Genomic DNA, 25,883 nt, shown 5'->3' with positions numbered 1-25,883 from the left:
TGGCACACGGGCTTAGTTGCTCCGCGGCATGTGGGATCCTCCCGGACCAGGGCTCGAACCCGTGCTCCCTGCATTGGCAGGCGGATTCCCAACCACTGCGCCACCAGGGAAGTCCCTGGGCTGTCCCTTTGAATCGCCGCCCCCCTGGAGGGCTCGGCGGCACTGGGAGGTCTCCTCCCGACTGGAACAGGTGGTTCCCGCCCCCAGATGCGCCCTCCACAGACGCGGCCCCGCCCCTCAGACCAGGCCCAGCTCCCAAACCGACCCGACCAGCCCTCTTCGGGCATGGCCCCGCCCCCCATGGACGTGACGCTCTCGGAGCTCCCTCCCCGCCCGGCAGGCCCCGGGTGGATGTGCTCGGCGCTCCGCGGCTCCCTGGCTGCGCGCGCAGGCGGTGGGCCTTTCGCTTCCGGCCGCGGCGGCCTCGGAGCTGGCCAGAGGGACCCCGGCGGCCTGCCTCCCCGAGCGGCATGCGGCGCTGAGGCGCGGTGGACCCCGCTGCGCCATGAACCTCCTGCCCTGCAACCCGCACGGCAACGGGCTGCTCTACGCCGGCTTCAACCAGGACCACGGTGAGGGAAGCCCGTCGGCTGCCCCGGCCCTCCCGCCGCCGCTGCCCCTCCGAGCGGGGTCCCGCCCTCGGCCCTCGGCGCCCTGCGGCAGCGTCCGTACCGGGTCCAGGCCGCTCGTCCCTTCCTCCCCCGGCGCCTCTTCCCTTCCCCCCGGCGTTCCCTCTCCTTCCCCCGGCGTCCCTCCCTTCCCCCCCGGCCGCCCCACCTCCCAGCCGCTCGCCCACCGCCCCGACTCCCACCCCCCACCCCGGTCGGACGGTGACGGGATTTTCCGGGCGGCGTCGGTTCTTTCCTGTCGCTTTAGGGTCCCCAGCGGCCGGGACGGGGTCGCGCCGAGGTGAGGACGGCCCCCCAGGCTCAGGATTTCGTCCGCGAAGGTCCTCGTGTTTTCTGTTGATTTTCATAGGAAAAAAAGCGCCGGACTCACACTTTCTTCTTTTGTTGGGTAGAAACCGGACCGTCCAGCACGGCTTTGGGGAAATGGCATTTTTCGCGTTTCCGAGTCCGGCGGGCTGCGGGGCTGCGCCCCACTCTCACCCGGGGAGGGGGACCCGCGTCGGTTCCGAGTGTTCGCTTTGGAAGCCGGCTTGAAGAGAATCCAGAAGCAGGAACTGCAGGACCCGTGTCTGTGGAGCTTGTTTAGTGTAGAGTTAAATAGGCCGGGCGGAGGTGGCCCCGCTGTGTCAGCGCGTGGGCACTTGGGCTTGTGGGGTTATGGCTCCAGGGTCCTGATTGTGGGGCCCCGGGAGAGTTAAGTGTGTCTGGGAACCGAGGCGAGGCAGGGGTTTTCCTTCGAGGAGGAGCCCTTGAGGGCAGGAAGGGTTCTTGGAGGGGTGGAGCTGGACGTGGGGAAGAACGTGGGATGGGGGCGGCTGGGCTGGGGACCGCAGGTGGTGTGGCCCCACGTTGGGCTGCCCTTTTGGGGCCACATGTTGGGCATCCAGCAGTATGTGGCACAACACTTGGGGTTTTGATTTCCACAGGAGGGCCAGTAGGTTTTTAAATAGGTTCTGATAATAATTGAGAACTCTTTAAGGAGTTAACCGGGTTACAACAACTCCTTAACAAATGTGTTTTCAATGGAAAGACGTGAGTGGCTGATAGTAGGGGAGGGGAGAGGCAGCCCTGAAAAGCAAACACAGAAGCAAAAAGCTTTCTGACTCTGAGGCCCTTTAAATGCGAGATCTTCTACACCTGCCTTAGTGCCAGGTGAGGCATCCTTGTACTAAGTTTCAGTATAATAATTGAGGCTCACGATGATGCTGATTATTTTAGAAACTAGTGAAGTTTGTAATGTTTTTTATAAAGGTTTCATCAAAGATTATTTAGAAAATACAGCACTGGCTTTTAGATGGATATATTTCAGTTGTCTGAAAAATACACTCTCACTTTTGTAAAACCACCTCATTTCATTGTAATAAATTACAAGTAAAGCTTACAGTGCTGCTGGAAAAAATAAATACTTTTATACTTAAGCTTCTGCTTACCCTTAACCTAATTCCCTATAGTGTAAATTTATGCCAGATTGTTGAGTTCATTACATTTTGTTTTTCTACTGATTTTTAATTTTTACTCAGCTTTTTTAGCACTCCCATTGCAACTTTAGAAACATTTGCTTATAATTTTAAATTGTTTAAACTTTTGACTTGTCTTCTCCCAAAGATAACTTGCATTACAGTTTTCAAGATTCTGAGGTGTGAATATGTACATTTCTATAATCTGGCTGCCGTTTTTCTTTCTCCTCCCGTGGGAAACACAGGGTTTGAGTACACACACCTTCTCTGTAGACTAGCTTGTCCTGCCTCGACCGAGACTGAGGCCACAGGCTGACTTCGCTGGCTCCCTCTGCTGTGGTTCTGGAGTGTGGGCGAAGAGCACCTGCATGTGGACGGCATATGGCTCATGCATAGAAGAATGCCCTTCAGTGATTCTGATGCCCTGTTGCCAGTCGGCTTCCTCTGCACTGTGCTTGGTCACCAGCTGTTGGCCTGAACACTTCTCTGGAGGGAAAAGTTTTGTTAAGTTAGCAAGAATGAGAAGATTAATGCCAAGTTTTGTATGATAACCAAGTAAAATCCGTTAATTATTTCCCCTACCCCAAAAATAGCAAGGATAATGCCTAGCCTCTTTAGTGAGTGGTTTCCAGTCTTGCGGTGTTTGTAGTACCTTTTCTTCTAGCTTTTAATTGAAGCACACTATTCTTACAGAAAAGTGCACGTATCCTAAGTATTCTGCTTGGTGAATTTTCCAAACTGAAAACACCTTCCACAGCACCCAGGTTAAGAAACCAAACACCTGGCCACCCTGTGCTCCTTCCAGCCACTCCCCCATTCTGACTTCCGATGACATAGATTAATTTTGCCTCGCCGTATTGTGTTTTGTTTCTGGCTTTTTTATTCAGTATCATGTTTGTGAGATTTTTTTTTTCCATACCGTTGAGTATAATTGTAGATCATTCTCACTGGTGCGGTGTTTCTTTGTGTGAATATATCACAGTTCATTTATCCATTGAACCATTCGTAGGTCTTTGGGTAGATTCCCAGTTTGGAGCCATTATGAGCATAATGATGCTGCTGTGAGCATTCTAATACCTGTCTTTTGGTGAACGTATGTTGTCATTTCTGCGAGGCTTGTATACCTAGGAGTAGAATTGACAGCGGTAGTCGTGCAAACAGTTTTCTGCAGTGGTTGTCCTGGTTTGCCCTCCAACAGCAGTTTTGAGAGTTCCTGTGAGAGTTCTACACACTCCTTACATTTGGTGTATTTTCCATTATTTTGGCCCTTTTGGTGGATGTTTAGTAGATGTCATTGTGGTATGTGTGAGATTGTATTTGCATTTCCCTGATTCTGTGTGTTTATTGACCATTTGGATATTCTCTTTTGTGAAATGTCCAAATCTTTTGCTCATTTTTCTGTTGGGTTGTCTGCCTTTTTCTTGTGGATTTGTAGGGATTGTTTATTTTATACAAGTCTTGTCAGAAATATATGTGTTCTGGTGAAGGCAAATAAGATAGGTGCAGGCTTAAAACTTGTGGAAGGTGCAATAGTTGAGAAAGAAAGGGAAAAGTTTCGACTTCTGTATTATTTTCATATTTTCCAGAAAGCCAAGCTCTGGTTCCCCTGTCCAGATTACATGATTCCAATAACACAAAGAGGGAGTTACAACCCAGAATAAGTTAGAGATAATAAGTAACACTGCACTTTAGAGTGAGTGTCAGGCTCCGGGCCCAGATAAAGTGCCTGAGACTTGACTGCAGAACAGCCTCCAACTCCTGAGGAGGCTGTCATGGTCCTTGCAGTTGTATAAATAACTTGGACAAAAAATAGAAGCATGCTTTCCATGTTGGGGGCAGGGGTGGCTGATAGGATAGAATAATGTCTTCCCAACGCTGGAACGCAGATCAAAACCAGGGGAAGAGACCCTGAGGGTGGCTTTCGCATTCAGGCCAGTAGTGCGGTCGCAGTGAGGGTCCAGGCTCTGCAGCTTGTCTTGGAAAAAGAAGTGGAGGGTTTGGCGTTTCTCCTTCTGGCCACAAGCTTCATAGGTGGTGTTGAAGGAGATTAATGTGGTCTTGATCACACTTAGGCAAGTGAAGTCCAGGTCACAGGATTGTCTTGAAACTTGAGTGCTTCATTCAGTTCATAACAGTGCCTTTAATTGGACCATTAACAATCTGGTGTGTGACTTGGGGATGGTGACCATGACAGGGGTTTAGGGAGTTAGGATTAGTTCCAAGTGGGAGTGAGGTCGTGGAGACCTCAAGCTGCCTTTTAGAAGACCATCCACACCAGCCCTTCCCCCCCTTCACCCCCTTCCCCAACTGGGAATGTCCATACCTGCTGGGGTTGCCCGCTTTGTGGCTGTCCTCATGGACTTTCTTGTTTGTCATTGCCTCTCTAGGACTTCTTGGCTGATATAGTCCTTGAGAGGTGTGTTGGGAATGGGGAGGCCAGTGGTGAGCATTAGAGGCGGGAGTTGAGGGAAGTGCGCAGTGGCAGAGTGGCTGGTGCAGTAGCCAGTGAACCCCTCGTGCTGGAGTTAAGTGAGCCTGGTCCACGGGATGCCCGAAGGGCCCTGCGGGGGGCAGTGGAGTGACGTGCAAATCTTCTGATAACAGTTCATGAGGAGAGTCGTAGTGACACTTGCAGACCACGTTCGTGTGGTCTGAGCATCCACAAGAGTTCCTGGGAGAGGTCACTGTCTCTGGACCCCTTGCTTGTGCCGGTCCAGGCCTGGGGTCCTCAGCTGAGACCCCAGTGAGGTGATTAATTTGTCTGTCTCACACTTTAGGGTGCTTTGCGTGTGGGATGGAAAATGGATTCCGAGTCTATAACACTGATCCACTAAAGGAGAAAGAGAAACAAGGTAAGAGTAACTGACATTTCTTGGTTTTGCCCTTTTCCAGCCCGTAGAGTCTAGATTTTATCTTGCAGGTTAGAGGGGAGCTGGTTTTGAGAAGTGAACAGGGTTCGTGGCCCTGTCAGCCTGGAGGCAGCTGTCCTCTTTCTTCCGTTGAGCTTCTCTGAGTGCTGGGCTCTGTGGGCCGGGTGCAGTGGTGATTCAGCGGGTGTTGGGGACTCTGGGTACTCTGGTGAATCCAGTACCTGCTAGCCCTGCTGAGAGAACCAGGTGCGGTTGTGCTGGCCACTTCACTCTTCCTGTTGAAGGTGAAGCTGTAGGGAGCTCAAGTGAGGGGTTTAGTTACAGCACGTGGGACTTTTCACTCTTAAAATGACCCACTTAGAAAATACTAGTGTAGCAATATAGTTGCTTCTGTTTACTTACTTCAGTGTCTTAAATTATGTTTTCATGGAATACAAGTTTTCAAAAACTGGAATTAGGAATTCTGTTGGTAAAATAAAATAATGGTGGTCCTTTTCCCATTTGACGGGAAAAATGTGTAATTTACAGGTAGAATCATCCCATTTTCTTCTTCTCCTATGTATTTTTCTTAAGCTTTTAGTGTCTCCTGGTCCTTACCTGCCAACAGGTGAACAAATCTCAGATAAATTGTAAACAATGAGAAACATCCTTTTTCTTCCTGCAGTTGTGGTTTTGGTTTTTATTCAACGTGCAAGTTATATTTTCTGATGCAAGAACTGTTTCTCATCTGTAAGAGGAAGTCACTGCATTCTTAAGCTTCCTTATCAACCCCCTTCCATTTTGACAACTAATATCCTACATCAGGGATTTTCAGAATCTTTTTTTTTGGTGGTGGAACCTCTTTGTCAAGTACAATCTTCCATACAACCCTGGTATGTAAAACAGTAAGTGGTGCTTTATATTCAGGAGTTTATTTTGTAAGCTGAGGTCTATAACTTCTATTTATTAGAGAAAGACCATGTAGCTGATTAGTAAAGGGCTCAGACTCTGGGCCCACACTATTGAGATCCCAGTCCTGCTCTGCCCCTTGTCACGTTGCTGTGTAACCTTGGGCAAGTTCCTCACCTTCTGTTGGCCTCAGTTTCTTGATGTGTGAAAAATGAAGATGATAAGTGCCTACCTCCTAAGGTTATCGTAAAGATGGGTGAATTAGGACGCGTGAGACACACAGTCGAGTGGCGGTACACACAGAAAGTGCTTTGTAAGCTTGTGCCCTTGTCATTGGTGGCAACAGTGTTACCCTTAAAGAGTGGGTCTTTGGGATTAATGAGTGTTACAGGCGACAGTGGAAGTCTTCTATCAGTCTTCTATGCTGCTGACTTCTATTTGTTTTGTTTTGGTTAGGTAGTGAATTAAGACAACTCTTTTTTTTTTAAAAATAAATTTATTTTATTTATTTTTGGCTGCGTTGGGTCTTCGTTGCTGCACATGGGCTTTCTCTAGTTGCGGCAAGTGGGGGCCACTCTTCATCGCGGTGCGCGGGCTTCTCATTGCGGTGGCTTCTCTTGTTGCGGAGCACGGGCTCTAGGCATACGGGCTTCAGTAGTTGTGGCACGTGGGCTCAGTAGTTGTGTCTCGCGGGCTCTAGAGCACAGGCTCAGTAGTTGTGGCGCACGGGCTTAGTTACTCTGCGGTATGTGGGATCTTCCTGGACCAGGGCTCGAACCCGTGTCCGCTGCATTGGCAGGCGGATTCTTAACCACTGCGCCACCAGGGAAGCCCTGACAACTCTGTTTTATACAGAAAAATAGTTACAAAATATTTTGAAACAGCTTAACTTGAAAATTTCAAGATACTTTTTACTTAAGTTGACCTACAAACTTCGGAGTTACAGACTTTAGTTTCAAAGTTGAATCATTAGAGGCATATTAAAAACTGCTTCCTAATTAATGAAATGTTTCCAGTAAATCTAGGATTTCTTATAAAAATAAGTTAAACAAGAAGCGTCTAAACCTCCTAAGTGCCAGGAAGATTTGCTGCTGTCATGTCACAGTGCCGTGTTTGTTCCCTGTCCCTGCTCAGCTGTACTGTGTCTGGGGCAGGCCGTCCCTGAGCTTAGCTTGTAGCGAATTTTGAATTTGCGAGGGATCCAGTAGGGCTGTGTGGTGCTTACTAATGATGTGTTTAAGGACTTCTACATGCACTTGCAGGCTAGTCTGCTGCTACATTTCTGGCAGCTAACTCAACAGTAGAAAATAGGCAGAAGACTTGACCTTATTCCTTTTTTATCTTTGAGATTTACTTTCCTAAACGAGGAACGAAGTGTGCCTGCATTGTAGGGTCATTCCCAGATCTGGGCTCTCAGCCTTGTCTCTGCTGTGACCGTGGCTCTGAGTAAGGGGACTGCACGACTGGCCGTGAGTCGAATGCGTCTTACAGGCACACCCACCACTGGGTGGAGCTGGCAGTGCTGGGATGCTGTGGGCATCCTGGGACCCCAGTGGAGGCAGCTTTCTTCTCCGAGGTGTTGTAGGTCCTGCGTCCCGTGCACAGAGCAGCGTGGCTCAGCTCAGGGGAGGCGTGGGAGCCCTGGGAGCACAGCCCATGTGGTGTTCTCACAGGGATGCTGTGGGGTCAGAGTGTAGAACTCCGATTCATGTGTATCACGTACACATCCAAGCATATCCTGGAAGGAAGGTTCAAATCATAATTTGAACAAAGATGTGTCAAGAGTGATGCCTTTGGATAAAATTATATCTAAGTGGTTATAGAAGTAAAAGGAGTACTAAAAAGTCCACTCCACTCTTCATTTAGAAACACAACCCTCCCACATTCCAAAGCTGACTAGAACTTTTGTAGCCTACACTGGATGAACGTGCAAGGTCCTCAAGGCGGGCAGCAGGGTCCAGAGGAGTCCCCTTGTCTTTAGCGCCGCCCACCTTTTCCTCCATGTGACCAGTGCTCACACATGTAACATTGGCAGCCATGTGTGGGGAAGCAGAGGGGACACAGAGGCCTAGAGGGGATGCCGAGTGACAGGTGGAGCAGCAGGTGAGTCTGCTTGTTCCTGAGCCCACTGAGTGCTGCCCTGGGGGCTGAGGATGCAGTAATGAATAATATGGGCAGGGTCCTCGGTGAGACTACCCAGTGTCTGGAAATAAGAGGTGACCTGTTTACACACAGTCCCTGACATTGCCCGGTTCAGCACCTGCCTGACCTGACAGTCTGTCGGGGCCTTACCCATGGCCCAACATCCTCCAGTTTCAGAGCAGGTCCTGTGGGCTCCACGCCCTGCTTGGTCAGCCCAGCACATTGTATATATGTACCACAACTTCTTTATCCATTCGTCTGTCGATGGGCATTTAGGTTGCTTCCATGACCTGGCTATTGTAAATAGTGCTGCAATGAACATTCGGGTGCATGTGTCTTTTTGAATTACAGTTTTCTCTGGGTATATGCCCAGTAGTGGGATTGCTGGGTCATATGGTAATTCTATTTTTAGTTTTTTAAGGAACCTCCATATTGTTCTCTGTAGTGGCTGTATCAATTTACACTCCCACCAACAGTGCAAGAGGGTTCCCTTTTCTCCACACCCTCTCCAGCATTTGTTGTTTGTAGATTTTCTGATGATGCCCATTCTGACTGGTGTGAGGTGATACCTCATGGTAGTTTTGATTTGCATTTCTCTAATAATTAGTGATGTTGAGTATCTTTTCATGTGCTTCGTGGCCGTCTGTATGTCTTCTTTGGAGAAATGTCTATTTAGGCCTTCTGCCCATTTTTGGATTGGGGTGTTTGTTTCTTTAATATTGAGCTGAATGAGCTGTTTATATATTTTGGAGATTAATCCTTTGTCTGTTGATTCGTTTGCAAATATTTTCTCCCATTCTGAGGGTTGTCTTTTCGTCTTGTTTATGGTTTCCTTTGCTGTGCAAAAGCTTTGAAGTTTCATTAGGTCCCATTTGTTTATTTTTGTTTTTATTTCCATTACTCTAGGAGGTGGATCAAAAAAGATCTTGCTGTGATTTATGTCAAAGAGTGTTCTTCCTATGTTTTCCTCTAAGAGTTTTATAGTGTCCAGTCTTACATTTAGGTCTCTAATCCATTTTGAGTTTATTTTTGTGTATGGTGTTAGGGAGTATTCTAATTTCATTCTTTTACATGTAGCTGTCCAGTTTTCCCAGCACCACTTATTGAAGAGACTGTCTTTTCTCCATTGTATATCTTTGCCTCCTTTGTCATAGATTAGTTGACCATAGGTGCGTGGGTTTATCTCTGGGCTTTCTATCTTGTTCCATTGATCTGTGTTTCTGTTTTTGTGCTAGTACCATATTGTCTTGATTACTGTAGCTTTGTAGTATAGTCTGAAGTCAGGGAGTCTGATTCCTCTAGCTCCGTTTTTTTCCCTCAAGACCGCTTTGGCTATTCGGGGTCTTTTGTGTCTCCATACAAATTTTAAGATGATTTGTTCTAGCTCCGTAAAAAATGCCATTGGTAATTTGATAGGGATTGCATTGAATCTGTAGATTGCTTTGGGTAGTATAGTCATATTCACAATGTTGATTCTTCCAATCCAAGAACATGGTATCTCTCTTCACCTGTTGGTATCATCTTTAATTTATTTCATCAGTGTCTTATAGTTTTCTGCATACAGGTCTTTTGTCTCCCTAGGCAGGTTTATTCCTAGGTATTTTATTCTTTTTGTTGCAATGGTAAATGGGAGTGTTTCCATAATTTCTCTTTCAGATTTTTCATCATTAGTGTATAGGAATGCAAGAGATTTCTGTACATTAATTTTGTATCCTGCAACTTTACCAAATTCATTAATTAGCTCTAGCAGTTTTCTGGTGGCAGTTTTAGGATTCTCTATGTATAGTATCATGTCATCGGCAAACAGTGACAGTTTTACTTCTTCTTTTCCAATTTGTATTCCTTTTATTTCTTTTTCTTCTCTGATTGCCGTGGCTAGGACTTCCAGAACTATGTTGAATAATAGTGGTGAGAGTGGACATCCTTGTCTCGTTCCTGATCTTAGAGGAAATGCTTTCAGTTTTTCACCATTGAGAATGATGTTTGCTGTGGGTTTGTCATATATGGCCTTTATTATGTTGAGGTGGGTTCCCTCTGTGCCCACTTTCTGGAGAGTTTTTATCATAAATGGGTGTTGAATTTTGTCAAAAGCTTTTTCTGCATCTATTGAGATGATCATATGGTTTTTATTCTTCAATTTGTTAATATGGTGTATCACATTGATTGATTTGCATATACTGAAGAATCCTTGTATCCCTGGGATAAATCCCACTTGATCGTGGTGTATGATCCTTTTAATGTGCTGTTGGATTCTGTTTGCTAGTATTTTGTTGAGGATTTTTGCATCTATATTCATCAGTGATATTGGTCTGTAATTTTCTTTTTTTGTAGTGTCTTTGTCTAGTTTTGGTATCAGGGTGATGGTGGCCTCATAGAATGAGTTTGGGAGTGTTCCTTCCTCTGCAATTTTTTGGAAGAGTTTGAGAAGGATAGCTGTTAGCTCTTCTCTAAATGTTTGATAGAATTCACCTGTGAAGCCATCTGGTCCTGGACTTTTGTTTGTTGGAAGATTTTTAATCACAGTTTCAATTTCAGTGCTTGTGATTGGTCTGTTCATATTTTCTATTTCTTCCTGGTTCAGTCTTGGAAGGTTATACCTTTCTAAGAAATTGTCCATTTCTTCCAGGTTGTCCATTTTATTGGCATAGAGTTGCTTGTAGTAGTCTCTTAGGATGCTTTGTATTTCTGTGGTGTCTGTTGTAACTTCTTTTTCATTTCTGATTTTATTGATTTGAGTCCTCTCCCTCTTTTTCTTGATGAGTCTGGCTAATGGCTTATCAATTTTGTTTATCTTCTCAAAGAACCAGCTTTTAGTTTTATTGATCTTTGCTATTGTTTTCTTTGTTTCTATTTCATTTATTTCCGCTCTGATCTTTATGATTTCTTTCCTTCTGCTAACTTTGGGTTTTGTTTGTTCTTCTTTCTCTAGTTTCTTTAGGTGTAAGGTTAGATGGTTTACTTGAGATTTTTCTTGTTTCTTGAGATAGGCTTGTATAGCTATAAACTTCCCTCTTAGAACTGCTTTTGCTGCATCCCATAGGTTTTGGGTCGTCGTGTTTTCATTGTCATTTGTCTCTAGGTATTTTTTGATTTCCTCTTTGATTTCTTCAGTGATCTCTTGGTTATTTAGTAACGTATTGTTTAGCCTCCATGTGTTTGTGTTTTTTACGTTTTTTTCCCTGTAATTCATTTCTAATCTCATAGCGTTGTGGTCAGAAAAGATGCTTGATATGATTTCAATTTTCTTAAATTTACTGAGGCTTGATTTGTGACCCAAGATGTGATCTATCCTGGAGAATGTTCTGTGCGCACTTGAGAAGAACGTGTAATCTGCTGTTTTTGGATGGAATGTCCTATAAATATCAATTAAATCTATCTGGTCTATTGTGTCATTTAAAGCTTCTGTTTCCTTATTTATTTTCATTTTGGATGATCTGTCCATTAGTGTAAGTGAGGTGTTAAAGTCCCCCACTATTATTGTGTTACTGTCGATTTCCTTTTTTATAGCTGTTAGCAGTTGCCTTATGTATTGAGGTTCTCCTATGTTGGGTGCATGTATATTTATAATTGTTATATCTTCTTCTTGGATTGATCCCTTGATTATTATGTAGTGTCCTTCCTTGTCTCTTGTAACGTCCTTTATTTTAAAGTCTATTTTATCTGATATGAGTATAGCTACTCCAGCTTTCTTTTGATTTCCATTTACATGGAATATCTTTTTCTATCCCCTCACTTTCAGTCTGTATGTGTCCCTAGGTCTGAAGTGGGTCTCTTGTAGACAGCATATATATGGGTCTTGTTTTTGTATCCATTCAGCAAGCCTGTGTCTTTTGGTTGGAGCATTTAATCCATTCACGTTTAAGGTAATTATCTATATGTATGTTCCTATGACCATTTTCTTAATTGTTTTGGGTTTGTTTTTGTAGGTCCTTTTCTTCTCTTGTGTTTCGCACTTAGAGAAGTTCCTTTAGCATTTGTTGTAGAGCTGGTTTGGTGGTGCTGAATTCTCTTAGCTTTTGCTTGTCTGTAAAGCTTTTGATTTCTCCATCGAATCTGAATGAGATCCTTGCCGGGTAGAGTAATCTTGGTTGTAGTTTCTTCCCTTTCATCACTTTAAGTATATCATGCCACTCCCTTCTGGCTTGTAGAGTTTCTGCTGAGAAATCAGCTGTTAACCTTATGGGAGTTCCCCTTGTATGTTATTTTTCATTTTTCCCTTGCTGCTTTCAGTGATTTTTCTTTGTCTTCAATTTTTGCCAATTTGATTACTATGTGTCTCAGTGTGTTTCTCCTTGGGTTTATCCTGTATGGGACTCGCTGCGCTTCCTGGACTTGGGTGGTTATTTCCTTTCCCATGTTAGGGAAGTTTTCCACTATAATCTCTTCAAATATTTTCTCTGGTCCTTTCTCTCTCTCTTCTCCTTCTGGGACCCCTATAATGCGAATGTTGTTGCGTTTAATGTTGTCCCAGAGGTCTCTTAGGGTGTCTTCATTTTTTTTCATTCTTTTTTCTTTATTCTGTTCCGCAGCAGTGAATTCCACTATTCTGTCTTCCCGGTCACTTATCCGTTCTTCTGCCTCAGTTATTCTGCTATTGATTCCTCCTAGTGTAGTTTTTATTTCAGTTATTGTATTGTTCATCTCTGTTTGTTTGTTCTTTAATTCTTCTAGGTCTTTGTTAAACATTTCTTGCATCTTCTCAATCTTTGCCTCCATTCTCTTTCCAAGGTCCTGGATCATCTTCACTATCATTCTGAATTCTTTTTCTGGAAGGTTGCCTATCTCCATTTCATTTAGTTGTTTTTCTGGGGTTTTATCTTGTTCCTTCATCTGGTACATAGCCCTCTGCCTTTTCATCTTGTCTATCTTTCTGTGAATGTGGTTTTTATTCCACAGGCTGCAGGATTGTAGTTCTTCTTGCTTCTGCTGTCTGCCCTCTGGTGGATGAGGCTGTGTAAGAGGCTTGATGGGAGGGACTGGTGGTGGGTAGAGCTGGGTGTTGCTCTGGTGGGCAGAGCTCAGTAAAACTTTAATCCACTTGACTGTTGATGGGTGGGGCTGGGTTCCCTCCCTGTTGGTTGTTTGGCCTGAGGCAACCCAACACTGGAGCCTACCTGGGCTCTTTGGTGGGGCTAATGACAGACTCTGGGAGGGCTCACACCAAGGAGTACTTCCCAGAACTTCTGCCAGTGTCCTTGTCCCCACAGTGAGCCACAGCCCCCCCTCCCCCACCTCTGCAGGAGACCCTCCAACACTACCAGATAGGTCTGGTTCAGTCTCCCCTGGGGTCACTGCTCCTTCCCCTCGGTCCCGATGCGCACACTACTTTGTGTGTGCCCTCCAAGAGTGGAGTCTCTGTTTCCCCCAGTCCTGTCGAAGTCCTGCAATCAATTCCCACTAGGCTTCGAAGTCTGATTTTCGGGCTTCCCTGGTGGCACAGTGGTTGAGAATCTGCCTGCCAGTGCAGGGGACACGGGTTCGAGCCCTGGTCTGGGAAGATCCCACATGCCGCGGAGCAGCTAGGCCCGTGAGCCACAACTGCTGAGCCTGTGCGTGTGGAGCTTGTGCTCCGCAACAAGAGAGGCCGCGACAGTGAGAGGCCCGCGCACCGCGATGAAGAGTGGCCCCCACTCGCCGCAACTAGAGAAAGCCCTTGCACAGAGGTGAAGACCCAACACAGCCATAAATAAATTAATTAATTTTTAAAAAAAGAAAAAAAAAATGTCTGATTCTCTAGTAATTCCTCCTCCCGTTGCCAGACCCCCAGGTTGGGAAGCCTGATGTGGGGGTCAGAACCTTCACTCCAGTGGGTGGACTTCTGTGGTACAAGTGTTCTCCAGTCTGTGAGTCACCCACTCACCAGTTATGGGATTTGATTTTACTGTGATTGCGCCCCTCCTACCGTCTCACTGTGGCTTCTCCTTTGTCTTTGGATGTGGGGTATCTTTTTTGGTGAGTTCCAGTGTCTTCCTGTCGATGACTGTCCAGCAGCTAGTTGTGATTCTGGTGTTCTCGCAAGAGGGAGTGAGAACACGTCCTTCTACTCTGCCATCTTGGTTCCTCTTCTCCGGTATTGGCCTTAAAGCATTTTATCTGAAGGAAAAAATTGGGAAAAAGACGCTAGATGCTGTGGTACATCCTGACACAGAGGTACAGTCGTGACACACTGTTAGAGGGAAAAGTTGGAAAATAATGTGATGGTGCCAGATGGTGCCATTGGTTTGAGTTCAGTATAAGTACATGTGTGATCTCGTTTACAGCTGTTTCTACTTTATGCTTTTTTGTGTTGTTTTATTTTTATAGTGATAATATATATAATTTGTATAACGAGAAACAAGATATTTACATTAAAAGAAAACTCCTCGGAAATAGAAAGAGCTGGGGGTTGCAGGGCAGAGGCAAGATGAAAAGGCAGGGGGCTGCTGTCGTGCCAGGACGGCTGAGTTCTCCCCTTTTGTATAAGAGCCTCTCAGCGGAATGGAGGTTAAGCCAACACTCAGACGTCCTTCTCCCCCATTTTATTTCAGTTTCTTTTTTTTTTTTTTTTTTGGCCAAGTTGCTTGTGGTATCTTATTTCCCTGACCAGGGATCGAACCTGAGCTCTCGGCAGTGAGAGCGTGGGGTCCTAACCACTGGACTGCCAGGGAATTCCCCCAGTTTCTCTCTTTTTTTTTTTTTTAAGATATTTTACATTCTTTTTTTTTCTTTTTTTTTTTCACACACACACCCTGTATTTTATTTTTACAAGAGATAAATAGACTGACACCAAGCATTGTAAAGGGATGACCACAACAAAAGCAACAATGATTGCAATTACCAAACATGAAACACACTCATACTATGTCATAATATTGACATTCAGTCCAGTAATCCTCCACTGTAACAGCTCCTTTACTTTGCAGTGAAAATTGATTTGTATATTCTTTGCCTCTGAGTCCTTGGGGGATTTTTTTTTTTTAATTCAAACAGAAAGTCACAAAAATTATACTCATCCTCATCAGTTCACTCAGTCCCATGTAATTAATTTTTTTTTTCATCGTGATCTTTTGTTAGCACTTTTATGAGTTCATCAGTTTTTCATTAGAGTTCTGAAAATGCTTATTCATTCAGTTTAGCAGTACAGTCAGTTACCAGAAACCTGTACCAGAAACCAGTCTTTCTTGGAAAAGACTCTGACAAGTACAGTTTCTCATTTTTTTGAGGCAGGTTCTGTAGGAAGAGTGGGACCTGTCAGGTATTGATTTGTGCCTGAAGCTTTCATCAGTCAAAGTGTCCTTGGAGCCTGTCTTGTGTCCTCCATCTCTCTCTGTAGTTTAGTCTGCTGCATAGCCAGCCGCTAGGCCTGGGGACTTTTAGAGATGTAGACATTGACGAGCATCCTTGGGCACGTGTCTCTGCTGTTCTGTCAGTGAGTGACGCCTGTTGATCTTTCAGGACCAGCCCTTGAGGCCTGGGACTTGGGGGCTCTGATGGCAACCTTGGGCTTCCTTTCAGAAGACTGCCTCCTCTCCAGCTGCAGGAGGTGGGGGTGAGACACCCTTGGGGGCTGTGGCAGGTGCTCACTGGGGTGGCAGCTGTGGCCCTGGGTGGGGGTCGCTAAAAGTCCTCTGACTCTCCTGGAGTTTGGAGTCTCGCCTTTGATTGCTTCCGCTCTTCCGAGGAAAGCCTCACGTTCCGCTTTCTCTGCCTCACCAGTTGATGCTGAAAAATCTGCTTTTCTTTTTTCCTTTCCAAAGGCCAGAGGCCATAGCAGTTTACAGTGGTCAAAACTGCTGTCTTAATCCTTAACTTTTAACATCTTTGTAATCTTGACATTGATGTTTTTCTTAATTGCATCAGAGTCAGCCATAAATAGGCATCAAGGTAAAACAAAATAATTCTGATTTCGTATAATACTGTTTTTTTTGTTGTTGTTGTTAGAAAGAGGCTTAGAGAAAAATCATAGCCTGTATCATTTAAATTAAAACTTTTTAAAAACTTTGAAACAGAATGTAATATCCTTTTAACAAATTTTTGGTGATTTCTTCACGTGAAGTACTTCAGTTTTTGTTTTTTTCCCCATCCCACCTGATTGGTTCTCTGTGTCCGGGTCACATTTCAGAGGCTGCTGCGCCTCCTGGCATTTCTTCATTCTCCCATTAGCTTGGTTACATCTTGCTAAGGGAGTGACTCGCTGCTTTTAGAACTAGAGAAAACTCATGACTCTGACAAATCCAACATTAATAAGTTTGAAGTCTCAGTGCTCGCATAGTGTTGTTTGTGTTAGTATTAAATATTCTCCCTTGGTTGGATAGTATTTAAAAAATATGTTGGTTACCTCTTGGCATAATTCACAGGTTTCTCTTAATAAATTTGATTCTAGAACTTAGTGAACCTGCACTGAGGAAATAATTACACTCCTATCAGACCCCCAGCACTCTTCATCTTGCAAAACTGAAACTCTGTCCCTATTAGACACTGACTCCCCTTCCCCCTCCCCCAGCCCCCACCATCCTACTTTCTGACTCTATGAATTTGTCTACTCCAGGGACTTTATATAAGTAGACTCATACAGTATTTGTCCTTTTGTGACTGACTTATTTCATTTAACGTAATATCCTCAAGGTTCATCTGTGTTGTACCAGTGTTGTACCATGTTCCAGAATTTCTTTCCTTTTTAAGCTGAGTAGTATTATGTGGATGGACCATGTTTTAAGATAACCCTTAATAGACATTTGGGTTACTTCTACCTCTTGGCTGTTGTGAATAATGCTGCTGTAAACATGGGTGTGAAAATATCTCTTCACAGCCTTGATTTCAGTTCTTTTGAATGTATACCAACAAGTGGGATTGCTGGATCATGTGGTAGTCTGTTTTTAATTTTTTTTTAATTTTATTTATTTATTTATGGCTGTGTTGGGTCTTCGTTTCTGTGTGAGGGCTTTCTCTAGTTGCGGCAAGCGGGGGCCACTCTTGATCGCGGTGCGCGGGCCTCTCACTGTCGCGGCCTCTCCCGTTGCGGAGCACAGGCGCAGGCTCAGTAGTTGTGGCTCACGGGCCCAGTTGCTCTGCGGCATGTGGGATCTTCCCAGACCAGGGCTCAAACCCGTGTCCCCTGCATTGGCAGGCAGATTCTCAACCACTGCACCACCAGGGAAGCCCTGTTTTTAATTTTTTGAGGAACCACCATACAGTCTCCAGTAGCAGCTGCAGTACACAGGGATTCCTATTTCTCCACATCCTGCCAACACTTGTTATTTTCTGTGTTTTGTTTTTTGTTTTTTTGATAGTGGTCACCTTAATGGTTGTGGCAGGATATCTCATTGTGTTGTTGTTTTAATTGAAGTATAATTGATTTACAATGTTGTGTTGGTTTCTGGTGTATGGCAAAGTGATTCAATTATCCATACATATATCTTCTTTTTCAGATTCTTTTCCATCATAGGTTATTACAAGATAACTGAGTATATATAGTTCCTTGTGCTATACAGCAGATCCTTGTTTACCTATTTTATTTTATTTTTTAAAATTAAATTATTTATTTATTTTTGGCTGTGTCGGGTCTTCGTTGCTGCACGCAGGCTTTCTCTAGTTGCGGCGAACGGGGGCTACTCTTCGTTGTAGTGCATGGGCTTCTCATTGTGGTGGCTTCTCTTGTTGCAGAGCGTGGGCTCTAGGCACACGGGCTTCAGTAGTTGTGGCACACGGGCTCAATAGTTGTGGCTTGCAGGCTCTAGAGCGTGGGCTCAGTGGTTGTGGCGCATGGGCTTAGTTGCTCCACAGCATGTGGGATCTTCCCAGGCCAGAGCTCGAACCTGTGTCCCCTGCATTGGCAGGTGGATTCCCAACCACGGCGTCACCAGGGAAGTCCTACCTATTTTATATATAGTAGGGTGTATATGTTAATCCCAAACTCCTAATTTATCCCCCCCTCCCCCCGATCCCCTTTGGTAACTGTAAATTTGTTTTCTCTATGTCTGTGAGTCTATTTCTGTTTTGTAAGTGAGTTCATTTGTATCAGCTTTTAATTATTTTTTTATTTTAACAATATTTATTTATTTATTTTGGCTGTGTTGGGTCTTAGTTGCAGCACGCGGGGTCTTTCATTGTGGTGTGTGGGCTTAGTTGCCCCGCGACATGTGGGATCTTAGTTCCCCAGCCAGGGATCGAACCGGTGTTCCCTGCATTGCAAGACAGATTCTTAACCACTGGACCACCAGGGAAGTCCCATTTGTATCATTTTTTTAGTTTCCACATATAAGTGATATATGATATTTGTCTTTCTCTTTCTGACTTACTTCACTTAGTATGATAATCTCTGGGTCCATCCATGTTGCTGCAAATGGCATTATTTCATTCTTTTTTAAGTCTGAGTAATATTCCATTATGTGTATATATATATCTCTCATATCTTCTTTATCCTTTCATCTGTCGATGGACATTTAGGTTGCTTCCATGTCTTGGTTATTGTAAATAGTGCTGCTGCGAACATTGGGGTGCATTGTATCTTTTTGAATTAGAGTTTTCTCTGGGTATATGCCCAGGAGTGGGATTGCAGTATAATGCGGTGAACTCTATTTTTAGTTTTTAAAGGAACCTCCATATTGTTCTCCATAATGGCTGCACCAATTTGCATTCCCACCCGCAGTGTGGGAGGGTCCCTTTTCTCCACAACCTCTCCAGCATTAATTATTTGTAGACTTTTTGATGATGGCCATTCTGACTGGTGTGAGGTGATACCTCATTGTAGTTTTGATCTGCATTTCTCTAATAATTAGCGATATTGAGCATCTTTTCATGTGCCTGTTAGCCATCTGTATGTCTTTGGAGAAATGTCTGTTTAGGTCTTCTGCCCATCTTTTGATTGGGTTGTTTGTGTTTTTTTGTTATTGAGTTGTATGAGCTGTTTGTATATTTTGGAAATTAAGGCCTTCTCGGTAGCACCATTTGCAAATATTTTCTCCCAGTCCGTAGGTCGTCTTTTTGTTTTGTTCATGGTTTCCTTTGCTGTGCAAAAGCTTTTAAGTTTAATTAGGTCCCATTTGTTTGTTTTTGTTTTTATTTCTGTTACTCTAGGAGATGGATCCAAAACAATATTGCTGTGATTTATTTCAAAAAGTGTTCTGCCTATGTTTTCCTCTAGGAGTTTTATAGTATCTGGTCTAACATTTAGGTGTTTTTTTTTTCTTTTGGTTTGGTTTTTTGTTGTTGTTGTTGTTGTTTTGGGTTTTTTTGGCAGCGCCATGTGGCATGGGGGATCTTAGTTCCCCGACCAGGGATCGAACCCATGTGCCCTGCAATGGAAGTGTGGAGTCTTAACCATTGGACCACCAGGGAAGTTCTACATTTAGGTTTTTAATCAATTTTGAGTTTATTTTTGTATATGGTGTTAGAGAATGTTCTAATTTCATTCTTTTACGTGTAGCGGTCCAGTTTTCCCAGCACCGTTTATTGAAGAGACTGTCTTTTTTCCTTTGTATATTCTTGTCTCCTTTGTCATAGATTAACTGATCATAGTTTGTGGGTTTATCTCTGGACTTTCTGTCTTGTTCCATTGATCTGTGTGTCTGTTTTTGGGCCAGTACCACAGTGTTTTGATTACTGTAGCTTTGTAGTATAGTCTGAAGTCAGGAAGTGTGATTCTTCCAGCTCTGTTCTTCTTTCTCAGGATTGTTTTGGCCGTTCGGGGTCTTTTGTGTTTCCATACAAATTAAAAAATTTTTTTGTTCTATTTCTGTGAAAAATGCCATTGGTAATTTTATAGGGATTGCATTGAATCTGTAGATTGCCTTGGGTAGTATGGTCATTTTAGCAATATTAATTCTTCCAGTCCAAGAACACGGTATATCTTTCCATATGTTTGTGTCATCTTCAACACACTGACAACAGAATATCAGAGAAATTAAGGAAACAGTTCCATTTACCATTGCATCAAAAATAATAAAATACTTAGGAATAAACCTACCTAAGGAGGAAAAAGACCTGTACTCCAAAAACTAAGTTGCTGATGAAAGAAATTGAAGATGACACAAACAGATGGAAAGATGTACCGTGTTCTCATTGTGGTTTTGACTTGCATTTCTGTATTTAATGATGTTGTCCATCTTTTCATGATTGTTGAACATATATATCATCTTTGGAGAAATGTCTATTCAAGTCCTTTACCCATTTTTTATAATCCAGTTATTTGACTGTTTTTTGTTTTATTTTATTATTGTAGGGTTCTAGGAGTTCTTTATATATTTTTGATATTAACCTCTTATCAGGTATATGATTTGCAGACATTTTCTCCCATTTTGTAGGTTTCCTTTTCAGTATAAGTTCTTTAACGCACAAAAGGTTTTAAAGTTTCATGTAGTCCCATTGGTCTGTTTTTGCTTTTTTTAAAAAAAAAATTATTATTTGCCTGCACTGGGTCTTAGTTGCGGCATGCAGGATCTTTAGTTGTGTCATGCAGGATCTTTTTTTTAGTTGCAGCATGCGGGCTCTTAGTTGCGGCATGCAGGATCTAGTTCCCTGACCAGGGATTGAACCTGGTCCCCCTGCACTGGGAGCGTGGAGTCTTAACCACTGGACCACCAGGGAAGTCCCAGTCTGTTTTTGCTTTTGTTGTCTGTGCTTTTGATGTCATGTCCAAGAAGTCATTGCCAAGTCCAGTGCCATGAAGCTTTTTGCCTTCGATTTCTTCCAGGAGTTTTGTAGTTTTGGATCATCTTACATTTAGGTCTTTAACCCATTTTGAGTTAGCTTTTTTAAAAACATTAATTAAGTAAATTAATTAATTAATTTATTTTTGGCTGTGTTGGGTCTTCATTGCTGTGTGTGGGCTTTCTCTAGTTGCGTGGTGAGCGGGGGCTGCTCTTCATTGCAGTGCACGGGCTTCTCATTGCGGTGGCTTCTCTTGTTGCGGAGCACAGGCTCTAGGCACGTGGGCTTCAGTAGTTGTGGCTTGCGGGCTCTAGAGCGCAGGTTCAGTAGTTGTGGCACACGGGCTTAGCTGCTCCACAGCATGTGGGATCTTCCTGGACCAGGGATCGAACCCATCGACGGACCAGGGATCCGTCCCCTCCATTGGCAGGCATTCTTAACCACAGCACCACCAGGGAAGTCCACTGAGTTAGCTTTTGTACATGATACAAGTTAAGGGTCAACTTCATTCTTCTTTGTCAGTTTTCCCAACAGCGTTTGCTGAAGAGACCGTCTTCTCCCCCACTGGTGCTCAGCATTTGTTTAATAGCCGGTTATTACAAGTTTTGCTCAGCTTTGGTCTGTTGGAGTCCATTAATCTCTTCAAGAGTGTAAAGGCCGAGGCTGAAGGTTAACCAGCAGCTAATCTCCCTGTGCCTAGTGAGTGCATCCAGGGAACCAGGTGGTACCTGTGGTGATGGAGGCATGTCCCGCACTGTGGGGTGAAGGATTCCTGCGCGGTCATGGGTCTGAGGCCGCACACTGAGCCGAGAGCGGTTTAAGGACTGAAGCATTGTAGTCCTTTGAGTTTGGGCTGTGGCCACATCCTGTTACAGCCAGAATTACTTGAGGTGGCTTGTGTGTCACAGGACCATTAAATTGTTTATAAGGAGAGCTGTGTTCCTTGTGGATAATGTTAAGCACAGAGTCCTTTCTAAGGTTTCTACTAGGCCTCAAATTTGAAACTTCTCCTTGAGCAAGCTGATGGACTTTGAGTCCATCTTGGGTGGCTCTGACTGGACAGGTAGGAGTCAATTCTTAAGTTAACTTCTGATTTTTTTTTTTTTAATTTATTTATTTATGGCTGTGTTGGGTCTTCGTTTCTTTTTTTTTTTTTTTTTTTTTTAAATTATTATTTATTTATTTATTTAATTTATTATTATTATTTTTCTTTGGCTGTGTTGGGTCTTCGTTTCTGTGCGAGGGCTTCCTCTAGTTGTGGCAAGCGGGGGCCACTCTTCATCGCGGTGCGCGGGCCTCTCACTATCATGGCCTCTCTTGTTGTGGAGCACAGGCTCCAGACGCGCAGGCTCAGTAGTTGTGGCTCACGGGCCTAGTTGCTCCGCGGCATGTGGGATCCTCCCAGACCAGGGCTCGAACCCGTGTCCCCTGCATTGGCAGGCAGATTCTCAACCACTGCGCCACCAGGGAAGCCCAACTTCTGATTTTTAGAGGTTTTGTTTCTTGGCTTGCCCCTCACTGTCCCAGGAGCTCATGGTCACAACAGACCAGAGTGGAAGCTGGGGAGATGGGGTGGGGCAGCCCTGCTGCGACAGGAACCATTCAGAGTGCAGTGTGCTTTCCTGAGCCCCACACTCCTCCTGGGGGTTCCTGTTGCTCCCCTGAGAGAGCGTGTTGGGCTTCCTTCTGTCGTGGAGCACAGCTGAAGATCTGCTGACATGTTCGTCTTCACATAATTTGTGAACATTTTTGAGCATTTCGGACTTCCAGTGGAAGAGGTGTTTAAAGTGGTGAAAAGGAATTCCAGCTTTTGCATCACAGCATAACTTTCTCAGAGCTTACAAATTTTGCTGCACCTTAAAATACGAACTCAGGTATTTCATACATTTTGCTACATTGGCTTCTTAGGCTCTTAGTGTTTACACATGAAAATACAGTTCATGATGACAGGATGCTGAGAGGTCTGAAGCTAATTATTTTCTTAGCCGGTCACTATTCTCATTTCTGATGGCAGATGCAAATTGCTGATTAAAAATCAAATTCTGACTGTTACGTTTTTACTTTTTTTCTTTTTTTTAATTGTAAAATATACATACTGACTTATTTTTATCATTTCAGAATTTCTAGAAGGAGGAGTTGGCCATATTGAAATGTTATTTCGCTGCAACTATTTAGCTTTAGTTGGTGGTGGAAAAAAGCCGAAATACCCTCCGAACAAAGGTAAAGTAATCTTGCATTTAATAATGCACCTCATGTGTAGTCCTCGCTTGAACTTTTTAGAGTATCTTTGTGTCTCTGGCTACATTGGATCTTCCCTGGTGGCCCTGTGACACATGAAGGACTAGTCCCTGGGAAAGAAGCATCCAGAAAGAGAGTGTCTTTTCTCTGCTGCTCCTGGGAGAAGAAACGTGTGACCAGGGTCACTTGTCCCCATGGACATAGAGCACGTGCTTTTCAGTTGTGTTGGCTGGATGGGGGCCTTTGCCCTGTTTTGTTCTGGATGTTCTTCTGCGGTTGGTGTCCTGTGCTGTGAGTTCCTTTTAAAGCCAGATGTGGGGAGGCTGCTTCTCCTGCAGAGAGCCACTGACTCACAGAAACACATAGAACAGAGAACAGCTGGGCTCTGGGTTGAGGAGTGTTGTTCCTGGTGTGTGTGTGTGTCTGTGTTCAAAGAGATGGCATTGTAAAGAGTGTGGCTCTTTGAAAGTAAAGGAGAGGGACTTCCCTGGTGGTGCAGTGGTTAAGAATCTGCCTGCCAATACAGGGGACATGGGTTCGAGCCTTGGTCTGGGAAGATCCCACATGCTGCGGAGCAGCTAAGCCCGGGCACCGCAACTACTGAGCCTGCGCTCTAGAGCCCGCGAGCCACAACTACTGAAGCCCGCACGCCTAGAGCCCATGCTCCACAACAAGAGAAGCCACTGCAATGAGAAGTCCACGCACCACAACAAAGAGTAGCCCCCGCAATGAGAAGTCCACGCACCACAACAAAGAGTAGCCCCCGCTCGCCGCAACTAGAGAAAGCCCGTGCGCAGCAATAAAGACCCAACACAGCTAAATAAATAAACAAATAATTTTTTTAAAAAGAAGAAAGTAAGGGAGAAACAGAAACTTTACAACCACAGCTGAATATCGCGTGCCTGTAACTAGGTATCATTTGGGGCACGAGGAAGAAATCCAGGAAAGGAGGGTAGAGCAGGGGAAGAGGGGCAGGTGGATGGGGGCGGGGGTGGGGAAAGATGTGGGGGTCTCGCATGCCAGGTGAGGGTGTGGTTGGAAAGCAGTACCAGCAGGTCTCAGGAACGTTCTAGTCTAGAAGCAAGTAAGTGTAAGGCTGAGGAGACTCAGAGGTTGGAGGCAGAAAGGGGAGACATGTTCACAGGAAGAGGCAGGAGAGGGAAGTGAGTGTGGGCATCAGAGGCAGATGCTACAGATGGGAGGAGGCCTGGGTGACCGCTGCAGCCCTGCGGGACTGTTGAGTTGGAGCCCACTGGTGACAGGCTCCACTGTGCCGGGGGCTGTGGGGACCACCGTCTTTCAAGGCTTGGTGGGGAAGGGAAGGAGTGTAGTAAGCGATGTTTCCCTACGAAGAGTAAAGATGGGGGTGAGCTTGAGGTCTGCCTGTGACCATGAAACAAAGAAAGGGGGCGCATGGAAACGCACAGAGTTCTGCTTGGCCCTGGGCAGGCTTGGGGCCTGACTGGCAGTTCTCAGAAGAGCCTGGTGGGTTGTGTGGACGGGGTTGCATGATACAGGGAATGGAATCCACTTTCAGGTGAGGGTTCACCCTGATAACCACAGAGGCTGAAGGGCAGGAAGCCTGGCAGCTGTCCAGGTCATTGCCACTATGGCCTGGATGGGCAGGGCCTGTGTCTGTGAGTCCTGGAAGAGGCCACCCAGAAGTGACACGGAAGCAACTGTGCTGGGGGCAGGGGTGGGTCTTGCAGTGGAACAAGAATTACTTGACCTGGGGGCTGCCCTGGTGGCACAGTGGTTAAGAATCCACCTGCCATTGCATGGGACACAGGTTCGAGCCCTGGTCTGGGAAGATCCCACATGCTGCGGAGCAACTAAGCCCGTGTGCCACAACTACTGAGCCTGTGCTCTAGAGCCCGTGAGCCACAACTACTGAAGCCCGTGCTCCACAGCTACTGAAACCAGTGCACCTAGAGTCCGTGCTCTGCAACGAGAAGCCACAACAATGTGAAGCCTGCGCACCACAACTGAGAGTAGCCCCCGCTCGCCGCAACTAGAGAAAGCCCGCGCACAGCAATGAAGACCCAACGCAGCCAAAAATAAATAAATTAATTAATTTTTAAAAAAAAGAATTACTTGGGCTCCTTGGGGATGGGCAGAGATTCTGCCGCTGGATCAGTCTTTGTCATATGAAGAATTTCATTGATCATTGATCACTGGTGAGGAGTCAGGAGCCTAGCTCCACCTGTGGCCCTGTTGGGGGTGTCACTGCTCCCCGCTCCCAAGGGAGCAGTGGACCGGATAATCTCTGGGGTCTCTCTCACCTGTAACATCTTATTCTCAGTAAAAAAATTCCGAGAAGTGAAAGAGCCTCAGAAATTTTGCAGAAGAAAAAAATTTTTTAGAAGAAAGCAATTTTCTAACTGAACATTTTGAGTAAAATTTAAGCTTTTTGTAGTGTGCTAAGGGCAATTTTTAAAAAAGAACTTGGTCTGTTTAAACTTTTGTAAGATTAAAAATACATTTTTTCAATGTCAAAATTACTACTTAATATTTTAATAATTATCAATTAAGATGCATGGTGTTACAGTGTAAAGAATCTAGTGTCTTTGGTTTGTGAAAACAGAATAAAACAGGACTGGAGGAAACTGGTTTGTCATGGTGACCCACTGGGTCCTGACAGTGCTGTTCAGGGAGCAGAGAGGCCCTTTCCATTTAGGAGGAAGTCCAGAATTTTGAAATACATTTTTTGCTATTAGGAACTGTATCAAGAGACAGACATACAGAATCCCGCGCAGTACATTTAAAATTTTCAGTTTCCTGCAGTAAGGCAGCTCGCAGCCCTCAGAGGCCATGGATTTTTCTCACTACCCAAGGCATCGTGTCTGGTCACTTTTCTTTTGTGAATGAGAATTCGTGCTGCTGCCTTTGGGGCTTCATCACACTGTTTCCAGACATTTCTGAAAATGGAGTTCATCCATATTTGTGACACCCTTGACATCCTTATCTGTGGGCTTCTGTCTGGTTTGGGCCAGTTTGCGTTTGTGTTGAGTTGTAGGCTTTCTGGTGTTAGG

At 44.8% G+C, this 25,883-nt stretch overlaps 1 protein-coding gene across 2 annotated transcripts in view; it reads left to right on the top strand.

The window, feature by feature from the left end:
• Positions 1-395: 395 nt before the first annotated feature.
• The window catches only part of WDR45B (WD repeat domain 45B), a 37,840-nt gene continuing 12,352 nt past the window's right edge, over positions 396-25,883 (top strand). The window contains exons 1-3 of one of the 2 annotated variants that reach the window (XM_059907576.1): positions 396-572; positions 4,864-4,938; positions 22,732-22,833. In XM_059907576.1, coding sequence (XP_059763559.1) covers positions 506-572; positions 4,864-4,938; positions 22,732-22,833 — 244 coding nt within the window. In that variant the 5' untranslated portion in view covers positions 396-505. The remainder of the gene's footprint in view (positions 573-4,863; positions 4,939-22,731; positions 22,834-25,883) is intronic. The other variant, XM_059907577.1, reaches the window with a different exon arrangement.

The sequence above is a fragment of the Balaenoptera ricei genome, chromosome 20, assembly GCF_028023285.1.
Source record: "Balaenoptera ricei isolate mBalRic1 chromosome 20, mBalRic1.hap2, whole genome shotgun sequence".
Lineage (NCBI taxonomy): Eukaryota > Metazoa > Chordata > Mammalia > Artiodactyla > Balaenopteridae > Balaenoptera > Balaenoptera ricei.
The sequence above is the reverse complement of the archived record's forward strand: the minus strand, read 5'-3'. Positions and strand labels throughout refer to the sequence as shown.